The sequence below is a fragment of the Gavia stellata genome, chromosome 13, assembly GCF_030936135.1.
Source record: "Gavia stellata isolate bGavSte3 chromosome 13, bGavSte3.hap2, whole genome shotgun sequence".
NCBI classification, from domain to species: Eukaryota; Metazoa; Chordata; class Aves; order Gaviiformes; family Gaviidae; genus Gavia; species Gavia stellata.
In genome coordinates this window covers 3,113,242-3,133,381 of record NC_082606.1, presented here as the reverse complement: position 1 = coordinate 3,133,381, position 20,140 = coordinate 3,113,242, and the positions used below count along the sequence as shown (strand labels likewise).

The 20,140-nt window shown below is 48.3% G+C and overlaps 1 protein-coding gene across 1 annotated transcript in view; it reads right to left on the bottom strand.

Annotated features, from left to right (window-relative positions):
• Positions 1-1,171: 1,171 nt before the first annotated feature.
• ARID3B (AT-rich interaction domain 3B) overlaps positions 1,172-20,140 on the bottom strand; it is a 29,823-nt gene continuing 10,854 nt past the window's right edge. The window contains exons 3-8 of the mRNA XM_009811081.2: positions 19,236-19,308; positions 7,074-7,257; positions 5,582-5,841; positions 5,098-5,355; positions 2,192-2,293; positions 1,172-1,567 (exon numbers count right to left, since the gene is read on the bottom strand). Of these exons, the coding sequence (XP_009809383.2) occupies positions 1,413-1,567; positions 2,192-2,293; positions 5,098-5,355; positions 5,582-5,841; positions 7,074-7,257; positions 19,236-19,308 (1,032 nt within the window). The 3' untranslated portion in view covers positions 1,172-1,412. The remainder of the gene's footprint in view (positions 1,568-2,191; positions 2,294-5,097; positions 5,356-5,581; positions 5,842-7,073; positions 7,258-19,235; positions 19,309-20,140) is intronic.

Sequence of the window (20,140 nt, the reverse complement as noted above, 5' to 3'; positions counted from 1 at the left end):
AAAGCACGTGTGGGAAAGGCAGCAGGAGAGGGGACAGAATGAGGCCACCTGAGCAGGAGCTGAGTTCATGGGAGTCCCCAAGTCAGCTCGGTTGGCTCCAGACAGAGCCACGGCCAGCCTTTGCTTTCAGCCGGAGGTTTGAGGGGAAAGGGCAAGCAAGGGCTTGATTTCCCTTCTCTGCTTCCACCCAGGAGAGCAAAAGGTCTTACTCAACCGAGAGCTGGCTTTCTTTTTGCTCACCCACAATCAGAAGGGGACTGGGCATCTGTAGGCTCATTCAGAGACCAATGAAGATCCATGTCTGTCGTGTTAACCGCAATACCTGCACACCCCCATGGCCCCACCGAATTAGATTTCCAATATCACCTCCTATTTTCTCAGCGCACGGACGCGGAGAGCTTCCAGGGGCTACTGAAAGACACCTTTGGAGAAAAAAGTCGCTCCAGGAAGCCTAGATCAACCTAAACGACAGCCCTTTTGTGGTGAGGGGGCAGAGGATCAAAACACCAAGCCAAAATAAGTCCAGGCTGTCAAGGTAAATGTCAGTGGGATGAGTTCCTCAAGGGGTGAGAGGCAAGGTCGAGGGCATTTAAAACTTGGCTGAAAGCCTGAAGAAGGCAACGTAGGGAAGAGGCCAGCACCAGCCAGGAGGACGAAGCAGCTGATTGCGAGGTTTCTAATGCGTCTCTGGGTCAAATGCAGCGGTGAGAAAGTCCTTCCCCTCTTGCCGAGACCTCGGAGAGGGGGAAGGAGGCTCACAAGCCAAGAGCGCCTGTTCTAGGGGAGGACGTACCAACACCGGACCACGACAGAGCCTGAAGAAGAAAAGCGTGGAAGCTTGCCTGCTCTGCAGCCGCGTGGCCTTCTGCAGCACAAGCCACGGCAGGACAGGGGCAGGGCACCCCGCCGGCTCTTAGGATTGTCAATACATGGAGTTGTTTTGTGGGAAGAGTCCTTGCGGCTACCGGTTCGAGGAGAACCGAGTTTCCCTGCCCCAAACTCCAGCTCTTTCCACCTGCCTTGGTGACGTCTCAGCCATCTCTCAACCCGCAGCTCCTACAGACATCCCTGATTGAAAAACGCCTGGTGTGCCCCCTCCCCGCCCCCTCCATGTCCCACCCCCCAACAGGAACACAGCAAACCCTGGGAGGAGGAGGAAGAAAACAAAAAGCAAAAGGGAGGAAGAAAGGGGAGAACAAAGAAAAAGGCTGGACAAACAGACGATGAAGAACAACTCGCTGGCATGGAAAGGTTTCAGCATCATCATCATCATCTTGCCGTTGGCCAACCACAAAAGCAGGTTCCTTGAGATGAGGTAATCTGTGCGACTCCTTCCCGGCTCGCTCCCTGCTGAGAGCAGAGAGGAAGAGCTGCCGGAGGCCAGTGTGAGAGACAGCAGGCTCGGCCGTCCATCAGAGAGACCAGCTGGTGGAGGGCTCTGCGCTGGGGGTTCCACGGGATGAGGTAGGGCTGGGAGAGCAGTGGGAGCTGCTGCTGCTGCTGCAGGAACTTTGGGTGCTGGAGCCCGCAATGAGATGGACGACTGGCTTCTGGGCAAAGAGCACTCCTGCAAGGCACAGAGAGGTAAAGAGAAGGGTTATGGGACTATGGGGTGGCACGGCTGAGAAGGATACAGAGCAACGGGCAGCCTATCCAACCCCAAAGATCTCATCCCAACAGAAGGAGGCTCAGTGCAAGACAAGCAGGCTCAGAGATGGATCAGAGGGTTAGTGGTGAGCAGGACAGAAGAAGGGATCCCCTGAGACTCGTTCTGGCAGCTTCTGTCACAGAGATGTGCTTTCAGGACACAAAGATCCCAAATGGCTTCAACACCTTTGGAGAGAAGCAACAATTTGTGCTTCCCAGAGATGCGTGAGGAAAAGCCGCATGAAGCCACTCCTCAGCAGGAGAAGAGGGGTAATACTCCTTCCTGCGAACACTTCTATCCGAATCCCTTCCCTTAGATTTTAAAAATACGAACAACCACCACCACCAAAAGGAAAAGGCATTCATCTTGAGTGCCTAGGACAAAAAAAAAAAAAAGAGAACAGAAATCATCTCCTACTGAACTTTCTAAGCCAGACAGGTTGCGTGTGTTGCGCTTTGGCAAAGACCAGCCCCTGGGAGCACGCCACCCTCTCCACGTCCTACTCCGCACCACCACGCATCCCCGGGAGCGGTTCTTTCTCACCAGCATAAATTGTGCCGTTAATCTCCACCGACATGTTAATACTTCCAATGCCGTTAGGTGACAAATTCAGTGCTGCCGCTGCCGCCGAGTCCGGTTTATCTTCTTTCAAGAAAGAAGAGATGCAGAGTTAGAGAGTAACTATCCTGTTTCCCGCACTATCCAGAGATGATCAAAGGTGTACGCAGCCCTCCTTTTGTCTCTTCTTTGGTGATGGAATCCCCACACGACGTCCGCTTCCAGACCTGTTGCAAGATAAGTCTACAAAGGCATTTAAATGCTTTGGTGTGAACTAAGGATAGGCTGGGAGCCCACCGGCATTTGCGAATTTCTCCCCGACTCGCACGCCGGAGGGCCAAATTAACATCCCCTCCAAGGCAAAAGACAGGACCGTATTTAAATCGGCTGGATTGTGGCTGTGTTTGCAGCAGCCGGGGAGCACGTGCACAGTCCTCTCCCCCTTTGCTGAGGGGTGGCAGTTTCTCGGGGAGCTGGTGGGACTCCCCGTGCAGGGCTCAGACTGCCGCAGCTCCAGCGGCCGCTGGAGGCGGGGGGACTACCTGCGGCACCAAGGACTCCAACCCAGGAACACTCTGCTTGGCCGCACCTCTGGCGCCTGTGAAATCTGTTTTTTTTCCTGTGTCCTCAAGCCTGGGGAGTCCTTTCTAAGCTACGAGGGGCAGCTCTGGAAGCACCAATGCAGAGCAGAGGTTTAATTTGCACTGACGTGTAAGGGGAGCTGAAACTCAAACACTCCCGGAGGCTTCTGAACCTCCAACTGAAGCAACCAGTAACTGTGAGTCTGGGTTGCAGGATTGCTCCTCCGCGCTCATGAATGCACGCTTACGGTTTGAACAGCCGTAGCACGGTTACCAGCCCGCCCGATGTCAGTTTGGGGGCGCTGGGCTATTAAAACAGAGAGATATTATGCCGACAGTCTGCTGAGGCTCCGACATTGTATGTAAAATGCATGGGTTTTAGCTCATTTCAAGTCTGCTGGGACAGCAAGTCCACTGTCCCTGCAAAGAATGCTAAGGACGTCGTTAACATTTAACCTAAAAGTTGCTACCAAGCCATGATAAGCTCATGCGGTGCTTTTCAAAAGCGACTCTGAAAAGCACAATATTATTTTTATTTTACAATTGGGAAAATTAGGCGGCGGAAGATGGGACAGACTTGTCCACAGTCACCTAACACAGGCGGGAATAGTCTTGAGTCCTCAGGGCTCAGCCCTCAGCCTCTTTTTGTAGAGACTAAAATCATTCCTAGCACTTTGATTTAGGAAGTTCAGGGTGGAGAGAAAAAACCTAATAAAGTGAGATGAGAGGGAACGAACACGACTTGATAAAATCTGTATTTTACTCACTATTTTTGTTTTTATGTAAATGTGAAATTTAGGTGGATGCATAGCTGTCAGGAACCGTGATGTGAGGTCCCCATCCCGTTTAACTCCGCAGCAAGCTGCCTCCGCTTCAAAGAGGAGCCTGCTTCGACCCTTTGCCATATAGATTTCTGGCAAAGCATCTCAATAAAGCATTTACCAGCATTGCTAGCAAAGGCCTCAAGAACAACTCTTCCCTTTCTTCTAAGCCATGCCAAACTTGCCTGGCCTTGCGCCTACATCCAAATGTACAATTAATAGGGGGTCTGAGACCTTTCATTTTAACGGATCAAAAGGTTTGGAGGAAGCAGCTGTTGGGACTGAAATTTTCAGAGGTTTTGCTGTCCAGTGAAGTGCAGCCCCCAGGACAGGTAAGGGAGCCACGGCACTTAATCAGCTTTTGAAGCCACTATATAACAGTATTGATTCTGACAACGTGACCTTTACAGGGTGACTCCCCTTTTACAAAGCATTTCAGGAGTGCATTTCCCAGGCCATGAATGCTGCTTATATGTGACCTTCTAACCCAGCCTTGCCTGGAGGCTGCGCGTAGGGTTGCAGCAGATGTTGGTAGAAATCACCTGACTTGCTAAAAGCCCTGGGATGCGTAGGCTCCCCTGCAGATACACAGGTCTTTGTGGCCTCCTGGTCCCACCTGACAAAGGATTCCTAAAAGCTGGGCATCTCTCTTGCCTGTCTCCTGCAGTCTGCTACCCATACGGAAAAAGCTGTTATCAGCACGATCTCTTAAAAGGGTTCCTGACGAGGAAAGGACAGAAAATCGTTCCCCGCAGCACAATGCTGGCATGAGGCTCAGATGAGAGCAGGGCATCTGGCACATGATGGGCTTCCCCTCCAAAAGTCATCTTACTGACCGCAGAATCACAGGGCTGCCTTTGGCTGGGCTAAACCATGCTCTCAGGTCTGAAGTATACAGCAGGTATTAAACATGAGAGGGTCAGATACGTGGCCCAAAGCAAATTTGGCCAACCCGTGTGCTTCCCATGAAGGAAGGAGCATACTTAGAGCACGCAACAGAGCACTGCTGCAAGGACAACTGAGCTAGCATCAACTGAAACTGGTAATTCCCCACAGTGCAAGTTCTATGGAGATGCAACAGCCCGAGTCCTGAAGCAATCTCACTGTGATCAACACAGGAGGCCGCAACCTCAGAGTAAGTGTCTTGTCGTATGGGTCAAGTGGGTTTTATCAGCTTAGATGCAGAGCTTCTGAACACAGCCAGGGTGCTTCTGAATCCAGGCTGGATTGAGGTGATGCTGAATTATGCATCAACAAGAATAGAATAAAAACCAGCAGCAGTAAGTAAAACCTACCAAAATATTGCCTCAGTTTAGCTTTGTAGTTACCGTGCTCCATTTTAACAGCTTCTTGACAGTGACCTCTGCCTGGTACCCAGAGAGATAATCAAGCCTGGGTGTAAAGAGGGGTTTGACATCCTAGACTGGGAGCAGTTCCTTGCCTGCTGCAGTCTGCAAAGCCTTTTCGTGTATCTAGAGGTGCTGCTTACCCTTGCCATTGATTTTGATCTTCATGGGGATCTGCCGCGCCATGCTGAACAGGTTGCGTTGAAGAGCCTGCTGGACAAGCCGCTGCTCCTCCTCTGTCATCCGCGAGACCTTCTTCTCCGGAGGCTCTCCCGACTCCAGTCTCTCCCTCAGCTGCTCCAGAGTGGCTGTTCTTGCTGCCACAGTTGCCTGCTGACTAGCCAAGGTCACTGGCACGGCAATACGATTTGGCATAGACACAGTCAAGGGCACACCGTCACCTAGAAAAGGGAAAAGTCACTTAGTCCCTCCCACAGCCCTTCCCTAAAGCGAGCACGCAAAGGTTTAAACCGCAGGCAGAATATTCTGCAAACCCTGAGCCACCAAAGTCCCACCGCTCTCAAGTCCAAAGTAGTCTGGGTGGACAAAATGGACAAGTAACTGTGTTTCAGTGCCCGTGCCTCTTAACCCAGCCACCCTCTTTGCTGCGAGTAAAAAGTAGCTGACCTTTTCTGACAGCTGCTGCTGGAGACACCCGAGGATTGCTGGTCCCACTGCCTGGCGCGACGCCGATGATGGGGAAGCGGATCTTTGGGGGAGACAGGAGGGAAGGAGGCCCCGTGGTGGTGGGCGAGTAGCTGAACAAAGAGGAGCTGTAGCTGGGCCGCCTGCCTTCCCGCCTGTTGCCATCGATTGCAGCCTGAAGCTCAGCAGGGGAACTGAGGGATTTCTTCTCGCATTCGTAGGCATATAGGTACTTCATATACCTGGGAGAGAGGCGAGCACAGGGAAACTCAAGTAGGTTTTTCAAGAGAGAACAGGAAATTATAGGCTACAGCAACAAGCATTGCATTCAGGAAGACTTTCAGACCGAGGTCCTCTGCAGATCTGGAGTCTTTGCATCTCACGACCACTGCTGTGCTTGGTTTGATAAGCGTTGAGCAGTTTGGGTGTGAAGCACAGCTCTCAAAGAAGCTTTGGAGTTTACTCAATGTTTATAGGGAAGCACATAGTTCCATACTAGTACTCCCACAAGGGCAGACAAGAATCATCTGGAATTCCTTTACAAGTGAGATGCCATCTGAAATTGGAAGAATTAACATCTTGGACTATAACACATGCAAGGAAGGAAGATGAAGGCGTTACCTTGTCCAAATCATTTGTATTGGGCAGCACCAAACCTTACTGCTCTTGCTGAATTCTGGGACACGCGTTTGCGGGAGACAGCCTGTTTGTACCAAAGGTTGTGGCAACAGCAAGGAGCTCTCTGGGACTCAGGGGCTCTAATAACTTCCAAGAAAACCAAGTCTGCCTAAGAGCTGGGTGTGGATTCCCAGAGCCCAGCCTTCCATGCTCTAGTCACTAAAGCACAGCTTCGCCCTGTTGCTTAAATTTTACAATAGGTTTACTTTCACCATCCTTTCTCCTCTGCTTATTCTACTTTTTCTTCCCTTTTTTTTTGCTTGCCTAATCAACATGAGGTACGCAGGTCAGAAGAGCAATCCTCACAGTAATCCTCACAGGGGCTAAATGCAAGTTTCCACAACTTAGTAGTGATAACACAGACATTAAACGATCGCATTCACGCTTGATGCCTACAAGTCAGGAGGCCTCCTCCTCCTGTGCCAAGTGCTCTTCAGAGCCAGAGCAAGATTCTCCTTGCCCCGAGGAGTTTAAGCTCTGAAGAGGCAAGAAAGGCACAGGATGGAGGGAAGTGCCGGGCACGGCAAACAAGGCGACGGCATATTAGCGCTGGGATTGCAGGGATGGAAGGGGAATGAGTTCAGGAAGAATCACTGTTAAGAAAAACGGCAGGAGAAGAAATAGAATGGAAAAACTGCAAGCCTTGGGCGAGAGGGATAAATAAAGCAATTTATCAGCTCCTCCCCGGCCACAGAGTAGAATTAGGTCTTTCAATTTTTCCATCCCAGCCCCTGCTTTGCACTCCCCAATCCCCACTCTGTGTTCACACCCGTGCTGTCAGACCTTCCGGACTTACTGGGTTCGAAGCGTGAATGCGGCACTGGTGATGGAGGTGGGCAGATTAAGGCCTTTGGTGATTTCTCGCCAGATCTTCTTGTTGATGATTTCCACCAGCCCTCCTTTCTCAGTCACCAGCTTGTAGAGCATGTAGAGATCCAGGATCTGCTTTGCCATGATGGGGATCCGATTGATGGGAGTTCCTGCAGGGAAACAGCAGGGAAGGAAACGTGGAGTCAGAGAGAAAATGAGGCCAAGAAAACCAGCAGGTTGGGACTATCGATCTTCTTTCTAATAGGAAATTCAGGCAACTCTATTTGTAGCCTGACTTGAGGCCTCTTGATGGGTGAGTAAATGAGCCAGAGAAGTGTAGCTACATGGCACGTCCTTTTCATGAAAAATCCTTTCCTGTAGGCAGAAGCAATTATCAGACAAATAATAACCTGCAGCTAAGAGCAACTTCTAAAATAGAAAGATGGGAAGTAGGGGCTATTCAATCCTAGGGGTGAGGGAGCAGCACAGAGGAATCATTTTTTATGAGCTCCCAGGGCAATCTCAGATAAAAATCTGTATTGCTTGTGCTCAGGAAGGGGCTGAGCAGCCAGGCAACTCGAGCTACTTGTACATTGGGATTCAGCTCCCTCGCTCCCCAGGATTTACTATCCTACGCTGCTTGGGAACAGCGACAGAAAGGGGTACGCGACTCTTGAGAGCATCTCCCTCCCCCACGTACATTTACCTCTGTCCTCCCTCACAAGCACGGGCATAACGTTTTGCTACAGCTTCTGCTCTCGCAAAGCGTTTTCACCCTCCCACTCCTTTACTCTTTTCCCTGAACACGTTCCCAAATGACACACCGATGAGGCCACACGTGTACCTTGGTAGCAACTGCACCCCAGCTGCTGGAGCAGTAACTCGTTGTGAGAAAGCTAGAGAAATCGTGTTGATGGCGGAGGTGAACAAACGAGCACGGTAACGCGGTATCAGCGCGCCTGATTGCAGACGCCGCAAAGCCAGGCATCCTCGCGGCTGCTGTGAGAAGCACCGGGCACCCAAGCACTTTTTGGAGCCCAAAACAGGGTCCTGCTCTATCCTTGCGAGGATAGACAGGGAAACAGCTCTGTCCTTCCTGTTCAGTTTTGTCATCTTGTGGGTTAACAGAGGTAAGAATATCTGATTTTTAACCCGATAGTGCCCTTTTAGCAGCACCTTAAAGTGATAAAGCGTGCAGGGTTTGAAAAGGTCAAACTAATGAGATTTAGGCAAGGAGAGGAAGAGGAGGGGGGGAAAAAATGCTGACGTAGCAAACCTTTTATTTCGCGTAGGAAATACTGTCCCGGATCAAAGAGCCGTCCATCTGAGGTCAGTATCCTGTCTACCACAATGGTCAGCACCAGCCTTTACAGGAAAGCCTGCGAAGCGCTGTAATGGACAATTATGGAATACCCAACCCACAGGGGAGACTTCTGCCACTGCTCATCAGCCAGCCTTTCGGTTAATGCCCCGAAGCAGAGCCGTTTACGGCCCTTATAAATGGGTTTTATTCTGTTTGGTGAAAAGGAGTTCAGCTCAGCTCTGCAGATGTCCTCATTATACATGTAAGGGTAATTTTTTTCCCCTCCCTCTCTTTTCTTTTTGAAGCCTGTTATGCCTCAGCTCTTGGTACCAATTCCCACAGGTTAACGAGATGTTGGACAGAAAAAGTAAACTTTTTCAGCTTTCAATTTCACCAAGTTACTAACTCTTAAACTGTAAGAAAACATAAAGAGCAAGCTGATCAGGCTTGGTCTGCACGCTCCGTCATTTTATATCTATCATATCCTCTTTTCCTTGCCTTGTCTAAACAACCCCTTCCCTGTCCACAACAAAAAAGTCCATGAAGTAATTTCACAAACTGCATCAGATCCTCTTCCTGCATTTCAGAGACGACAGACAGTTCCCTCAGGGAGCAGAGATAGAGACATTTCCAAACCGTTTAAGCACACTGCGGCTCCGGCCACCCCAAGCCAGGAGCTGGGCCCTCCCAAAAGGCCAGCCTGTGTAAACGCAACCCTCGGTTTGCTTCGTTTTTTTTCTCCTCAGCCACCATTTTGTCTCGGTGTGTTACGGCGAAGATGAAGAGCACGCTAACAGCATCATTTCAGACAGAGAGAGGGCTGGGAGTGATCATGTTACCAGCCTTAAGTTATCATTCATCAGCTGAGCCACAGTAACCAGAGTCACACCCAGCACACTCCAAATGAAAAGCAGGGAAATATTTATCTCAGAGGTCCCTAGGAAGAGCCAGGGGTGGTTTTTTCCCACCCCAAAATGCCCTTTCATTAACAGTTCAGCATTTCAGCCCCAGCAGCAAGGAAAGCCGGGGTGTCCTAAGTGGCATTGCGCTGCCAGCAAAGCCCTGGGGCAGGATCAAGACCTTCTCCCCCACTCCTCCAGCAACTCCGCGCCGCCCAAAGCCACCCACTCTTCCCCAATCCAATTTAGGGAATGGCATTAACTTGTCCAGAAGGGACTTTCATCCAGCTCTCCTTGGACAGTGACCAGATGGGGAGTGAAAGGGAAGGGTCATGGGTAAGGCTCCTCAGGCAAACAAGCCGCTAATACAGAAGTATAAGGCAATATCTACTTTTTCATAGACTGCATTTATCCTAAACACGGTTTTACTCTTCTCTAGACTCTCCCATTTCAGCATGTGAAAAAGGACACGAGTGAATTTATCCAAACACTCCTGCAAAAGAGACAAACATTATCTGTATCAGTGGGAAATAAAGGCTTAAATATATTTCCAGAGAGCCTGCTCATAGTTGGAGTAGAAACAGCAATCAGATCTGACCTCCCCACCTCGTGTTACCACCCCTTTGACACCGTCCCTTCCTGAAGTTTGCTTTTAAACAAGACCCACAGACCAAAGTGCCCTGAAATTTAATTAGATGCATTATAAACGAAGCTAGACTATAGCTCCCCCCCCCCCCCCCCCCCCCTAAAATTTCTTTACGCAGGCTGAGAAACTTTACAGCAGGGACAAAACTACTTCCATCCTTCTACCACTGGAGCATGGGGATACAGTCATTTTCCTCCCATGCTTTCTCATAGTACCAACTCCAAGTAATATTCCCCAGAGCTAGCGAAGAGTGATTTGGGTTTTGGACCTGGTAAATTAACTGTACCTTTCAGAGCAAGCCAGGGCTCTGCATGTGTCATAGGCTCTGACTGCAAAAGAGCTGAGAAGCACGGAAAGGCTGCTCTCCCAGCCCTCTCCTCCCCCAGCCACTCTCGGAGGAAAGGCAAGGTGATAAAGTCTTTATTGGAAACCCCCAGCACCCGAACAGGAAAGGCTGAAAAACGAGTATCATGGGACGATTGGATGCTGAAGCCGAGCGGATCCTTTCACAGGCGGCTGCAAGGCTTGTCAGGGGCCATGATGGATTACTGTCATCTGGCAGCATCAGGATTAATGATCCGGAGGTCAGAGGGGAGAATTCCAGAGGGAAAGGTCGGCAGCCGGGGGCACAGCGTAAGACTTGTTGCCTTTTGATGGCAAACTCATTTTACTGTACTTTCAAGCCTCTCTATTCCACCGGCTCTCAGAAATGCTGTACGTACCATGCTTGCAAAGGGCTGGAAGCCTTGCCCAACTCGAGACAAAGGCGAGGAAGACGACTTGCTCCTCTCCTAGTCTGCTCAGTAAATTACTTTTTTTTTTTTCCTTTTAGTATAACCTCAGCTACACAAGCATGGGCCATTCCTGCAAGGAATCAGCCAAAGGTGGGGGGGACAAGGAGTCTGTTTCCACTGGAAAAGGGATGATGCATAGTTGATGAGCATGGGAGACCTCGGGAAGGCAAACTTTAGGGCAGGCAAACTCCTGCTACCGAAGACCCCAAGAGTGGGAGTATAGCCTAAGGGTAAGAGGCTGTGAGACTCCAGACAACCTACCTCCCCCTTTGCTAAGTAGAAGGGCTATGAAGAGGACAAAAAGCCCAAGAATGACACTGGAAAGAGAAGGAGGAATCATCCCATAGCCATGGGCTCCTGGTTTTCTGAAGGGAAAGACAGCTGTAACTACAATTCAGATTTCTGGAATAAAGAGTTTCCCCGCAGGAAGCCTGACTGTAGCTATAAACATCTCTGTCCTTCAAGGGAAATAAGCAGCCCCTTCTGCCAAGCTGTTTCACCCCGTTCAAAAGCCTCTTCTGTTTCAGGCAGACGTAACAGAAGCCTAAAGGGCTTATATGGATAGGCTTGAATGTCCCCTATGTCCCCTACACTGGAGAGAGGCAGAAGGAGCAACTGTTTGATTTTCATTTTTAAGAAGGGACTTTTTTCATATTTAAGAAGGGACTGAGGAAGCTGTAAACCCCAGATAATCTCTGAACGCCTGTTTTTTCATCTATTGGCAATGAACCAGTATCTGGGGAAGGGACATGGGCTGAGCCATCAGCACACGCAGGCTCCGCTCTGACAACAGCCACTCGTTCAGTGCTGGGGCTCAGCCTTTCCATTTCTTGAAAGGGACCTAAGCTTTGGACCAACATCTTCCTCACCATCCGAGCACACTGCCCAAGGTGGTTTTTTTTCCCCCTGTTCTTCATCCTATCTTAGTCAGACTTCAGAGTTAGATCTAATTCTGAAGATGTAGACTGATGAAGGAAAACTGCCCCCAAGACTGTTCTTAATCGAATCATAGAAAATAAGTCTCCTCTCATTCTGCAGGGATTTGCTCGGCTTTGCGAGTCCTCCACGATGGAGATCCCCTGCCAAGAGCCACTCTCTCCCCTCCTCATGCTGAACCATGCCCACTGCAGGGAGTTCCCCACCAGCAAGCAGTCTACGCCATGACTTGTCCTGCACGCAAGAGACAGAGCAGTTAATTATACCCAGCCTGAAGCATTACTTTTTCAATCACCTCCCTTTTTTTTTCCTATCCAATTTACTTTCAGAAGTGTCCATTTTTTAGTAAGGAACAAAGGAAGCGAGAATCCCAAACATTTATTCTGCAGAACAACACTCAAAGTGCAATAAAGCACGCCCTGGAGTGAAAAATGGACATAGAGGGAGTGTTTTTAAGCCACAACCTGTACAGGTAAGGAAAGAGCTGCTCTTCCCAGCTTCCACTCTAAATATGTTCAGAAAAGAAACAATATCAGGCAGCCAAAGGAAGAGGTTTTCCCCAGGAGACTGGAGAAGTCCACAGCAATTTAAACTAATTTTGAACCAAGTCTTGAACAGATCTTCATGTTTCTTTGAAGGGAGACAGAGTAATTACTTGGTATGAATGATCTCTCCACTCTCCCAGGCTAAGCAGAGGTAAAAATCAGTTCAACAGCACATCAGCAGTGTAGGATAGCAGCAAATCAACTTGAACCCTGCACTGCCTCAGTTCCCGGTTTGCTCGAGTTCCTCTTCCAGGACAAACCCTGGCCGGCTTCACACGAAGCTGCCCCAGCTCTTGGCATGAAAGTTGTATTTGGTGATTTGGTTTGAGTTTGTCCCAAGCACTCAATGTTAAAATAAAAAGCAAAGGTATACAGAAGGGAAACCACCTCTCCCCTCTTCCTCCCTGCCCATGCCACGGCTGATCTAATCTCTCCCTGTGCATGGCACTTCCACAGCAGGCATTCTCACCTCCCAACAGGAATGTCACCACCTGATCCCCAAGCCTGCAGACCATTAGACACTCCTATCAAAGCAAGAGCCAGGATAGAGGGTAATTAATCATGCTCTATTTGACAGGAGGCCCACTTCTTATCTGCACCCCTCCAAACGCCATCAGTTTCTGCTTCCCTCCTCAATAAGTGAGGCTGACAGCAGCGCCTTATCAGATTTCGGCTGCTGAACCGGAGGCAGCCTAACTGGCATCCAGTGCCCCGCTTATATTAGCCAAGGCTCCAGCCACATTAACCTTCCTGCCCAGGGTGCTCCTCCATCCCCGAAACACAGATCCCACGGAGATTTGCTCTCTTGTACCCAGCTCAACTAGAATCCAACTCTTCAGCTGCTACTGACACAGCTGGGTCCAATATATTTGCTATTACAAATTTCTTCACCAGATGTTGAACCACCATGCAACTTGGTGGTGGGTTTCCATACATACGACCTTTGAACCGAGTGGACAAACTCTTCTCTAGGCAGAGAGAGGTACAAATAGGGAAGGCAATGCAGAGAAAGGGGGGCAGCTGGGGAAAACATCAAGGTTGGTCAGGCAGGCTGCACAAAGTCAAAAATTGGAGCATCTTCATGCCAAATGCTTCCACCTTCTTCCATCCGCTTGGATATCTACAGGGTCATCTCCTCAGTGTTGAGCCACCTCCTCATTAATCCTTTGAAAACACGCTGTTAAATTTAACAGGGGGGAAGGCTGAGAACACCCAAAGCAAAGAGGAAGTACCAATATAAGAAAGAGCTCGAGAAGAGCAGGATTTGAGACACAAACATCCGGTCTTTGAGATGGTGGAGAAACATGTGACGATTTAACATCTCAGTCTTCAGGAAAAGCGAGGAAAACAACTCCTTTGACTCCATCACTCAAATTCTGTATACCCAGAAAGGAGCACCTGGGATTCAGAGATCCTCAGCTGGCCATCACTGGAGCAGACTGCCATCAGATGAACGAGCTACAGAAAGGTTCATGCAAAGCAACAACAGCCAATCATTTCAAATTAATTTCTTTTGCACCCTGTGTCCAATGCCAACTCAGTTCATAACAAAACATTTCAGCTGCTCAAACGTTCTTCATGCTGGCTAAATGTAAAACAAGTCTCCTGTAAGCCAGAACTAAGTAAACTCCTAATTCTGTTTTCCCATTAATTGCAACCGCAGCTTCCAATATGATTTTTCTTTGGAGCTAAAGCAATATTCATGCTAAACCACCATTTTTCAGCTCCTTAAAACCAAGGGATATTAACTATTTGAACTGTACTGGGTATTTTCCCAGAAAAGATTTTTTTCTTTTTTTAGGTCTTCACAAAGGGAAACTTCCAGGCTTTTTCCAAATCAGAGAAAAAATTCTCACATCTCTATGTCTGCAATGAACGTTTTCATGTATGAAAAACAGAAGGGGGAGAAAGTTTGTTTCTTCTGGGAAGGACCTGCTGATAACTACTTCTAAGTTATTGCAATTTGCAAATTTTGCAGATTGGCCCAGGTAAACTCCCCCAAAATAACAACTTAGGTATCTGGTGGAGACTTTTAGTCACCTGGCACCTAAGGTTGATGAGCACGACGTTCCCTGCAAGAGTTTTCTGGATGCTGCAGAGAACCCTACCTCAGGTACCGGACTACGCATCCCCAGAGGAGCGGGATTCAAGTTGTTGGGAGATCCCAAGCACTTCCCTTTGCACCTGTTTTTATCCTAGCATCACTTCAAAGTGTTTAAGTACATGGAGTAGTGCATTCTCTGTTCCCAAAGGCTCAAATCACTTAAAGAATACAGAAGAATGTAAATCAGAATGCCAGTTCCCCCTCCAACTTCAGGAAAAGTCATTCTTTCTAACAACACAAAAGTAAAAACCTAAAATATTTCATTGATCCCCACTGCTTACCATTTGCACAAGACACTAGGCACCATTTTTCCCGAGTCTAAGTCAAATAGTTGAGCAAAGAGATTCTTTAAAGGAGGTACAGGAGGCAGAGATTTAGCTGTGTACAAATCCAAGGGTCTAACGGGGAAGAGGACTTTGCGTGGCTGATTTGGACCATCCAGAAGGGACTTCTGCAGTGCCTCCAGTGAGAATTTTCCACTGCAGAACATCATCTGCTATTTAGGGAAGCATTTGCTGGGGCTCAGCATTAAGCAGGTAGCATGAGCAAAGGATGCTGAGAATTTATGTCTATTGATGTCTCATTTAGAGAACTACACGGCTTAATTCAGATTCAAAAATATCTCCAGAGAATCAAAAGAAACCTGCAAAATTGAATCAGTAGAAGAACGAAGCGTATTCCCCGGACAAACATTTCATAAACACCGCTTGGTCTATAGATAAACGAATCCATCAGTAAATGGTTTTGTCAATGCCCTGGATTTGTTGTATTTCCACATCTAAAATGTGCAGACAGAGCATACAACAGCAGGAAAACATTAAAACTGCACGGTCAGACTTACAAAGCCCCTTCTATGTATATACACATAAAAACCAGAATGGTCAAGCCATCTGGGAAAACCAAGGTCACGCAGAAACCTTGAACAAAATTAGTAGAGCTGTACAATTGGAGACATTTTATGAGATCTTCACAAAGGCAGTACTTCAAATGAAAACAGCTTCCCTTGAAAGGGAGCCTTTCCTAACACACCATAGCACGCTGTTAGATCTCTTTCCCATCAAACCTTTTCTGAAGAGGAACTGTCTTGCACGAACACTGCTGATCCTTCCAGGGGATGAAACAGTCCCCCTACTCCAACTCTCTCCTGACCAGCACTACTGGAATATAATCAGCTCAATTACTGGTGGCTGCCTCAGTGGCTGTAAGAGTGATGCCACTAACAGCCCTTCGCTATCTGGGGACAAAAAGCAGTCTAGCTGTGCTACCCAGTACATGCTACAGGCTTAACAGCTACATTTTTCAACTACTCATCTTACCTATGCCTTCTACCACACAAAAAGGATGGAGACAAAATTTAGCTTCAGGCTACGTTCACAGGGTGAGAAGGACCTGAAAATAAGCGGAAGACGTCATCATCTCCGAGTGTGATCTGAGTAAATGAACTTGCCCATCTGGCTACATACATTTCTGCAAGAAAATTCCTTTCAGTGATACAGAAGATGGGGAACACAAGATTACTCTGGGTTATTGTAACAGATGCAGCTCTAGCCGGGGCACTGAGCAAACTGCTCCTGCCTGCAGTGCCCTCAGTGGCAGGCAGACCAAATCCAGCCTCCATGCTGCCAACGCAGCCCACACCACAGTGCACTAGCAGAGAAGCCTCAGCCCGTGCCCTTAAAAAAATGCCCTGAACCACGAACCTGCCCATAGAGGGGCTCCTCATGCAGCAGGAGGTTAAAAATACAGCTTTTGAGAAACCAGACCTCAAGACATCAAGGCTCAGCTTGCCACAAGACACCAGATCTGCAACGGAGATGGAGGGAAGCCACTGCTGAAGCTGCTTATCCCTGCTCAGTCTGAGGAAAGACAACCTTTGGTTTGAGACTGCAGAAGAGCGGAGAAAGGGGGAAGGTGGAAGTGGTAATACAGCAAGCTAGCATCATCCCTGCCAAGCTGCATCAGGTCGGTCCTGTTGTAGGCCTGGTTCGCAATTAGTCCTGCATGTTAATTCCTCTCATCGGCTGGTCTCCCCTCCTCTCCCCATCTGCCCCTTCAATCACAGCCATGGTGGGACCCATTCACCTAAACACATACAAGGAATAAAACATCCAACAAAGGAAGAGTTACAGCTTTCCTCTCATCTCCCTCTTCCATCATTATTGCCACTGAAGGGCCATTTTATCACTTGCAGCTGTGGTCATTCAGCGACAACCTGCTGTGCTCAGAGGCAGATGAGACCTGCACATTTGATCTGCATTAAGCCTGTTTCATGGCTTCACATTTCTAGGTACATTCCTAACAGCAGCACCAACAAGCAAACCTTTTCATCCCTCCAACTACTCAGTAGCTCCTGTGAAATCTGTCATTTATCTTTCACATCAGGCTTTTTTTGGTTCAGCATCAGTTCGCAATCTGTGCCCCAAATCCATCAGCCCCAAACAAGGGCCAGCACTTCTCCGGCTCCTCCTGCACAACAGCAAAATCCCTGTCTTTACACCAGCAACGTTTATTAGCAGAGCTGCTTTCCATTCCCTTCAGACACGAGGTGCAAATTAACCAGCTCTTCGCACATACTAGCTAAGAAACACAGCACTTCGCTCTCAGGTGCAATGGGCCCTCGGTTGTATCCATCTTTGGGGGACGCTTTCAGAAGGCGGCTGCTGTTCAGCCTTGTTTGGTTTAGGGTACTCATTTGGCACATAAAGCAAGGAGAGGAGAAATAAAAGCCTGAATGGTATCTTACGATAACTTTGCTGTAGAAGCTCCCAGATTTTTGAAGATCCCGGAATAGGATGCAGAGGGCAAGCCCATCTGCTCACTAGAAAACCAAAGCCCTGCTGTAGATAGCGGTGGGGAGAGCAGACATGGGAAGAGCAGGCAGTACAGCTTCTGAAAAACCATGCCAAGTCAAAAGATTGCCTTTACAGTAAGACACAGCAGCTCGGATTAACGACAGAAGAGAAGCAGCCTCCGTATGCTGTTCAGTTCTCCTATCAACCTGAAGAAACCTAGCTGCCCAGAGTCCTTCTGCCTATTTCTTTTGGGGGTGCCAAAGTATAAAGCAAGCCCACAACTGCCTCGTACCCTGCAACCAAGCCAGTTCCCAGAGCAGGGCCAAACATTTCCAGCCCCTCTGGCAGAGGGCTGGCAGTTGACGGCATCTCTCCCCCATGGGTGCCGGGCTCTTATATTTCATTTTCAGCCTTCTAGCAAGCAAGAAAGCAAGGGAGTCTCCAGAAAACAAATACACTTGAAAACGCTCAGATGATTAAAAGCTAAACTCCTACAGCAACCAGCTGGTGACCAGCTCAGCCCCTGCACCGGGAACATGTCAATTATAAATAATTAAAAGGTAATAGGAAGGAGACACTGAAGTATTAAGCAGATTTCTCTCTAGGTATCTGGAGCTTTCTATTGCTGCCAATCACACCCTTCAGATTATTGTCCTCTCTGTCAGTCATCCCAGCCCTTACATTAACATGTGAGCTCAGGTTAACATTTGCAAGTGAACTAATTAAGCCCGGTTATGCCTCTGCACACAAAAGCCAAAAACATCAGCAAAACTCGGCTCTAATCTTTAACCGACTTGGAAGCATAACCTCAGACTGCTGGAGAGTGAAAATTCACACAGGTCAGCTGTCAGCTCTAGCCATGCCAGGAAAGACAGACACGATGTGAAGAGCAATTGCAATAGCTGCACTTTGGATAGCGTTTCCTCTGCTTGTCGTCTAGTCATCCACAGAGGGGGATGCATCTGAAGATGCAGGGTTCAAAAGAAAACTGGAAATGAAACTCCAGCTCCAACCCAGCAATCAGATAATTTTCAAATAGATGAGACAGAGTTGTTGCTTATTTGTACTTTATTAGACTCTCAGGGCACGGTATTGCTGGCAACACTAAGGCAGTCCCCCTTCCAAATAAGCACAACCTGGCTTGTTTGGTCCAGTATGCTCTCCGAGAGCATTATGCCGAGAGAGAGCAAAGGCTCCTTTTTATGTCTGTTCTTCACACCTACCTTCAGCAGACATTTTGGAAACAACGACAAGCTCTATAGCACAATTTAACACTTGTTGTCAGAAGCATCTTTGTTGGAAGAGTCCGTCTGGCCTGGCATGCTTGGAGGGGTAAAGAGCACCGCAAAGGATTTACCACAAAGGTTCAGAGACCTATGTTTTATACTGTACCACATATATGTACATTTTTATTATGAATAGTTTGCCCTGAGGGAATTGAACTTTGATAACTAGGGGACAGAAAGAGACTTTTGCAACATCCCAGCTGAGCTGCTTCACGCATGCATCACCACTCCTGTAGCAAGGAGAGATGCAAGTTGCTGACACCACAGGGAGGAATGTGAGAAAGCTTCTGAACTTCGCGCTTCTGCCCTCAGTTATACGAAATTACTAAAGGGAAAGCTGACACGTTGTGAATCTACGGGAAAATGTGGCTCGGTGTCTATTTTCCCAGTCCCCAGATTGCGCGCCACTACTCTATGCAGACTGTGAAGGCATTCACACTCAGCTTCCACATGCCACTGAAATCAAACGTGAGAAGACATGTGATCATGCCACCTGAAAGGGAGGCCAAAGAATCCCTAGTGCTACTCAGCCTTGTTTCAAAAATCCATGGGGAACCAGGCTTCTTGGGCTCTTTGGTGCATGGACAACTTGAGTAGTAGGTAGGAGTGAGAGTAGAAAACTAGTGCCTGTGAAATTAAGTTACAGGGCAGAAGATTTCTTTCCTACTGAGCTGCGTATCTCCCAAGGCAAATATCTCAAGTCTTACCGCTGTGCTCTTCCACCTGATCTGCAAGTTCAAGGGCTGGATGTCCTCTGTCAGACTCAGGAGGGAAGAATTCAAACCACAGCAGCACCCTTCTGCCCCGTTTTACCTTATCAAGTTCAAACAAATGCTCACTCACCCCTCTTCTGCATAAAGATGAAGAGGTCATCCAGGAACTCTTTCCGTTCAGGATCACTATCCAGTTCGTAGAGCTGGGGGGGAAAAATAAAAATGAAGGCACAATCCACAATGAGACAGAAAATAAAGTACTAATATTAGCTTCTTCCAGTGGGTGATCTGGTGTTTGTACTGGGGGAATGAAAGACAGCCACAGGCAAAGAGGCGAAACAAGGATGGACTCCTGAGCAACTCAGTGGGCAAGGCTGCAGTGGTAGTCTGAGGACGCTCTTTACAGCTTCTCTTCCTCAGCCCCTCAGTCACTTGTCCAGGCACAGCACAGACTGGCACCCTGAAGGGAACAGGATTCAACTCAGTTAACAGCACTGCTGCAGAGAGAAAGGGGAGAGAAACTATTAAGACAAGCTGGAAAGAAAGAGGAGACAACAAAAAGGCAGGTGACAGCGGTCCAGGGTGGATTAGTGGTCTGTACCTTTGAGGCACCAGGGAGGGGTAAACTTCTCTGCAGCTTCTCCTAGCCTCATGATTCCCTCCTTCAGGGATTGTCACATAAGTGACAAACTCCAAGTCCCTTGAAGGAGGAGATGAAAGGATAGAGCTTTCCTGGAACTACAAATGCCTGGCAGGGAAAGGCTCCTCTAAAATAAGCCAAAAAACCTTGAAAAATAGCAGAAACCAGCCCGGAACCAATTTGCTGCAGAAATCATTTTACCAAAAGGCTTAAAAACCCAAGCATTTAAAAAAAGTTTCATAGGCAGCTTATTCCAAAGGAAAGGCACCGTATGCTAGCATTATCCACTATTTTTCAGAAAGGACAGGCATGAGTGTCATCTTACAACTACCCCTTGAACAGAAAAATCTAATTTTCACCTATCAAGATCCTGTGAGGTCACAAAGCGACAGGCT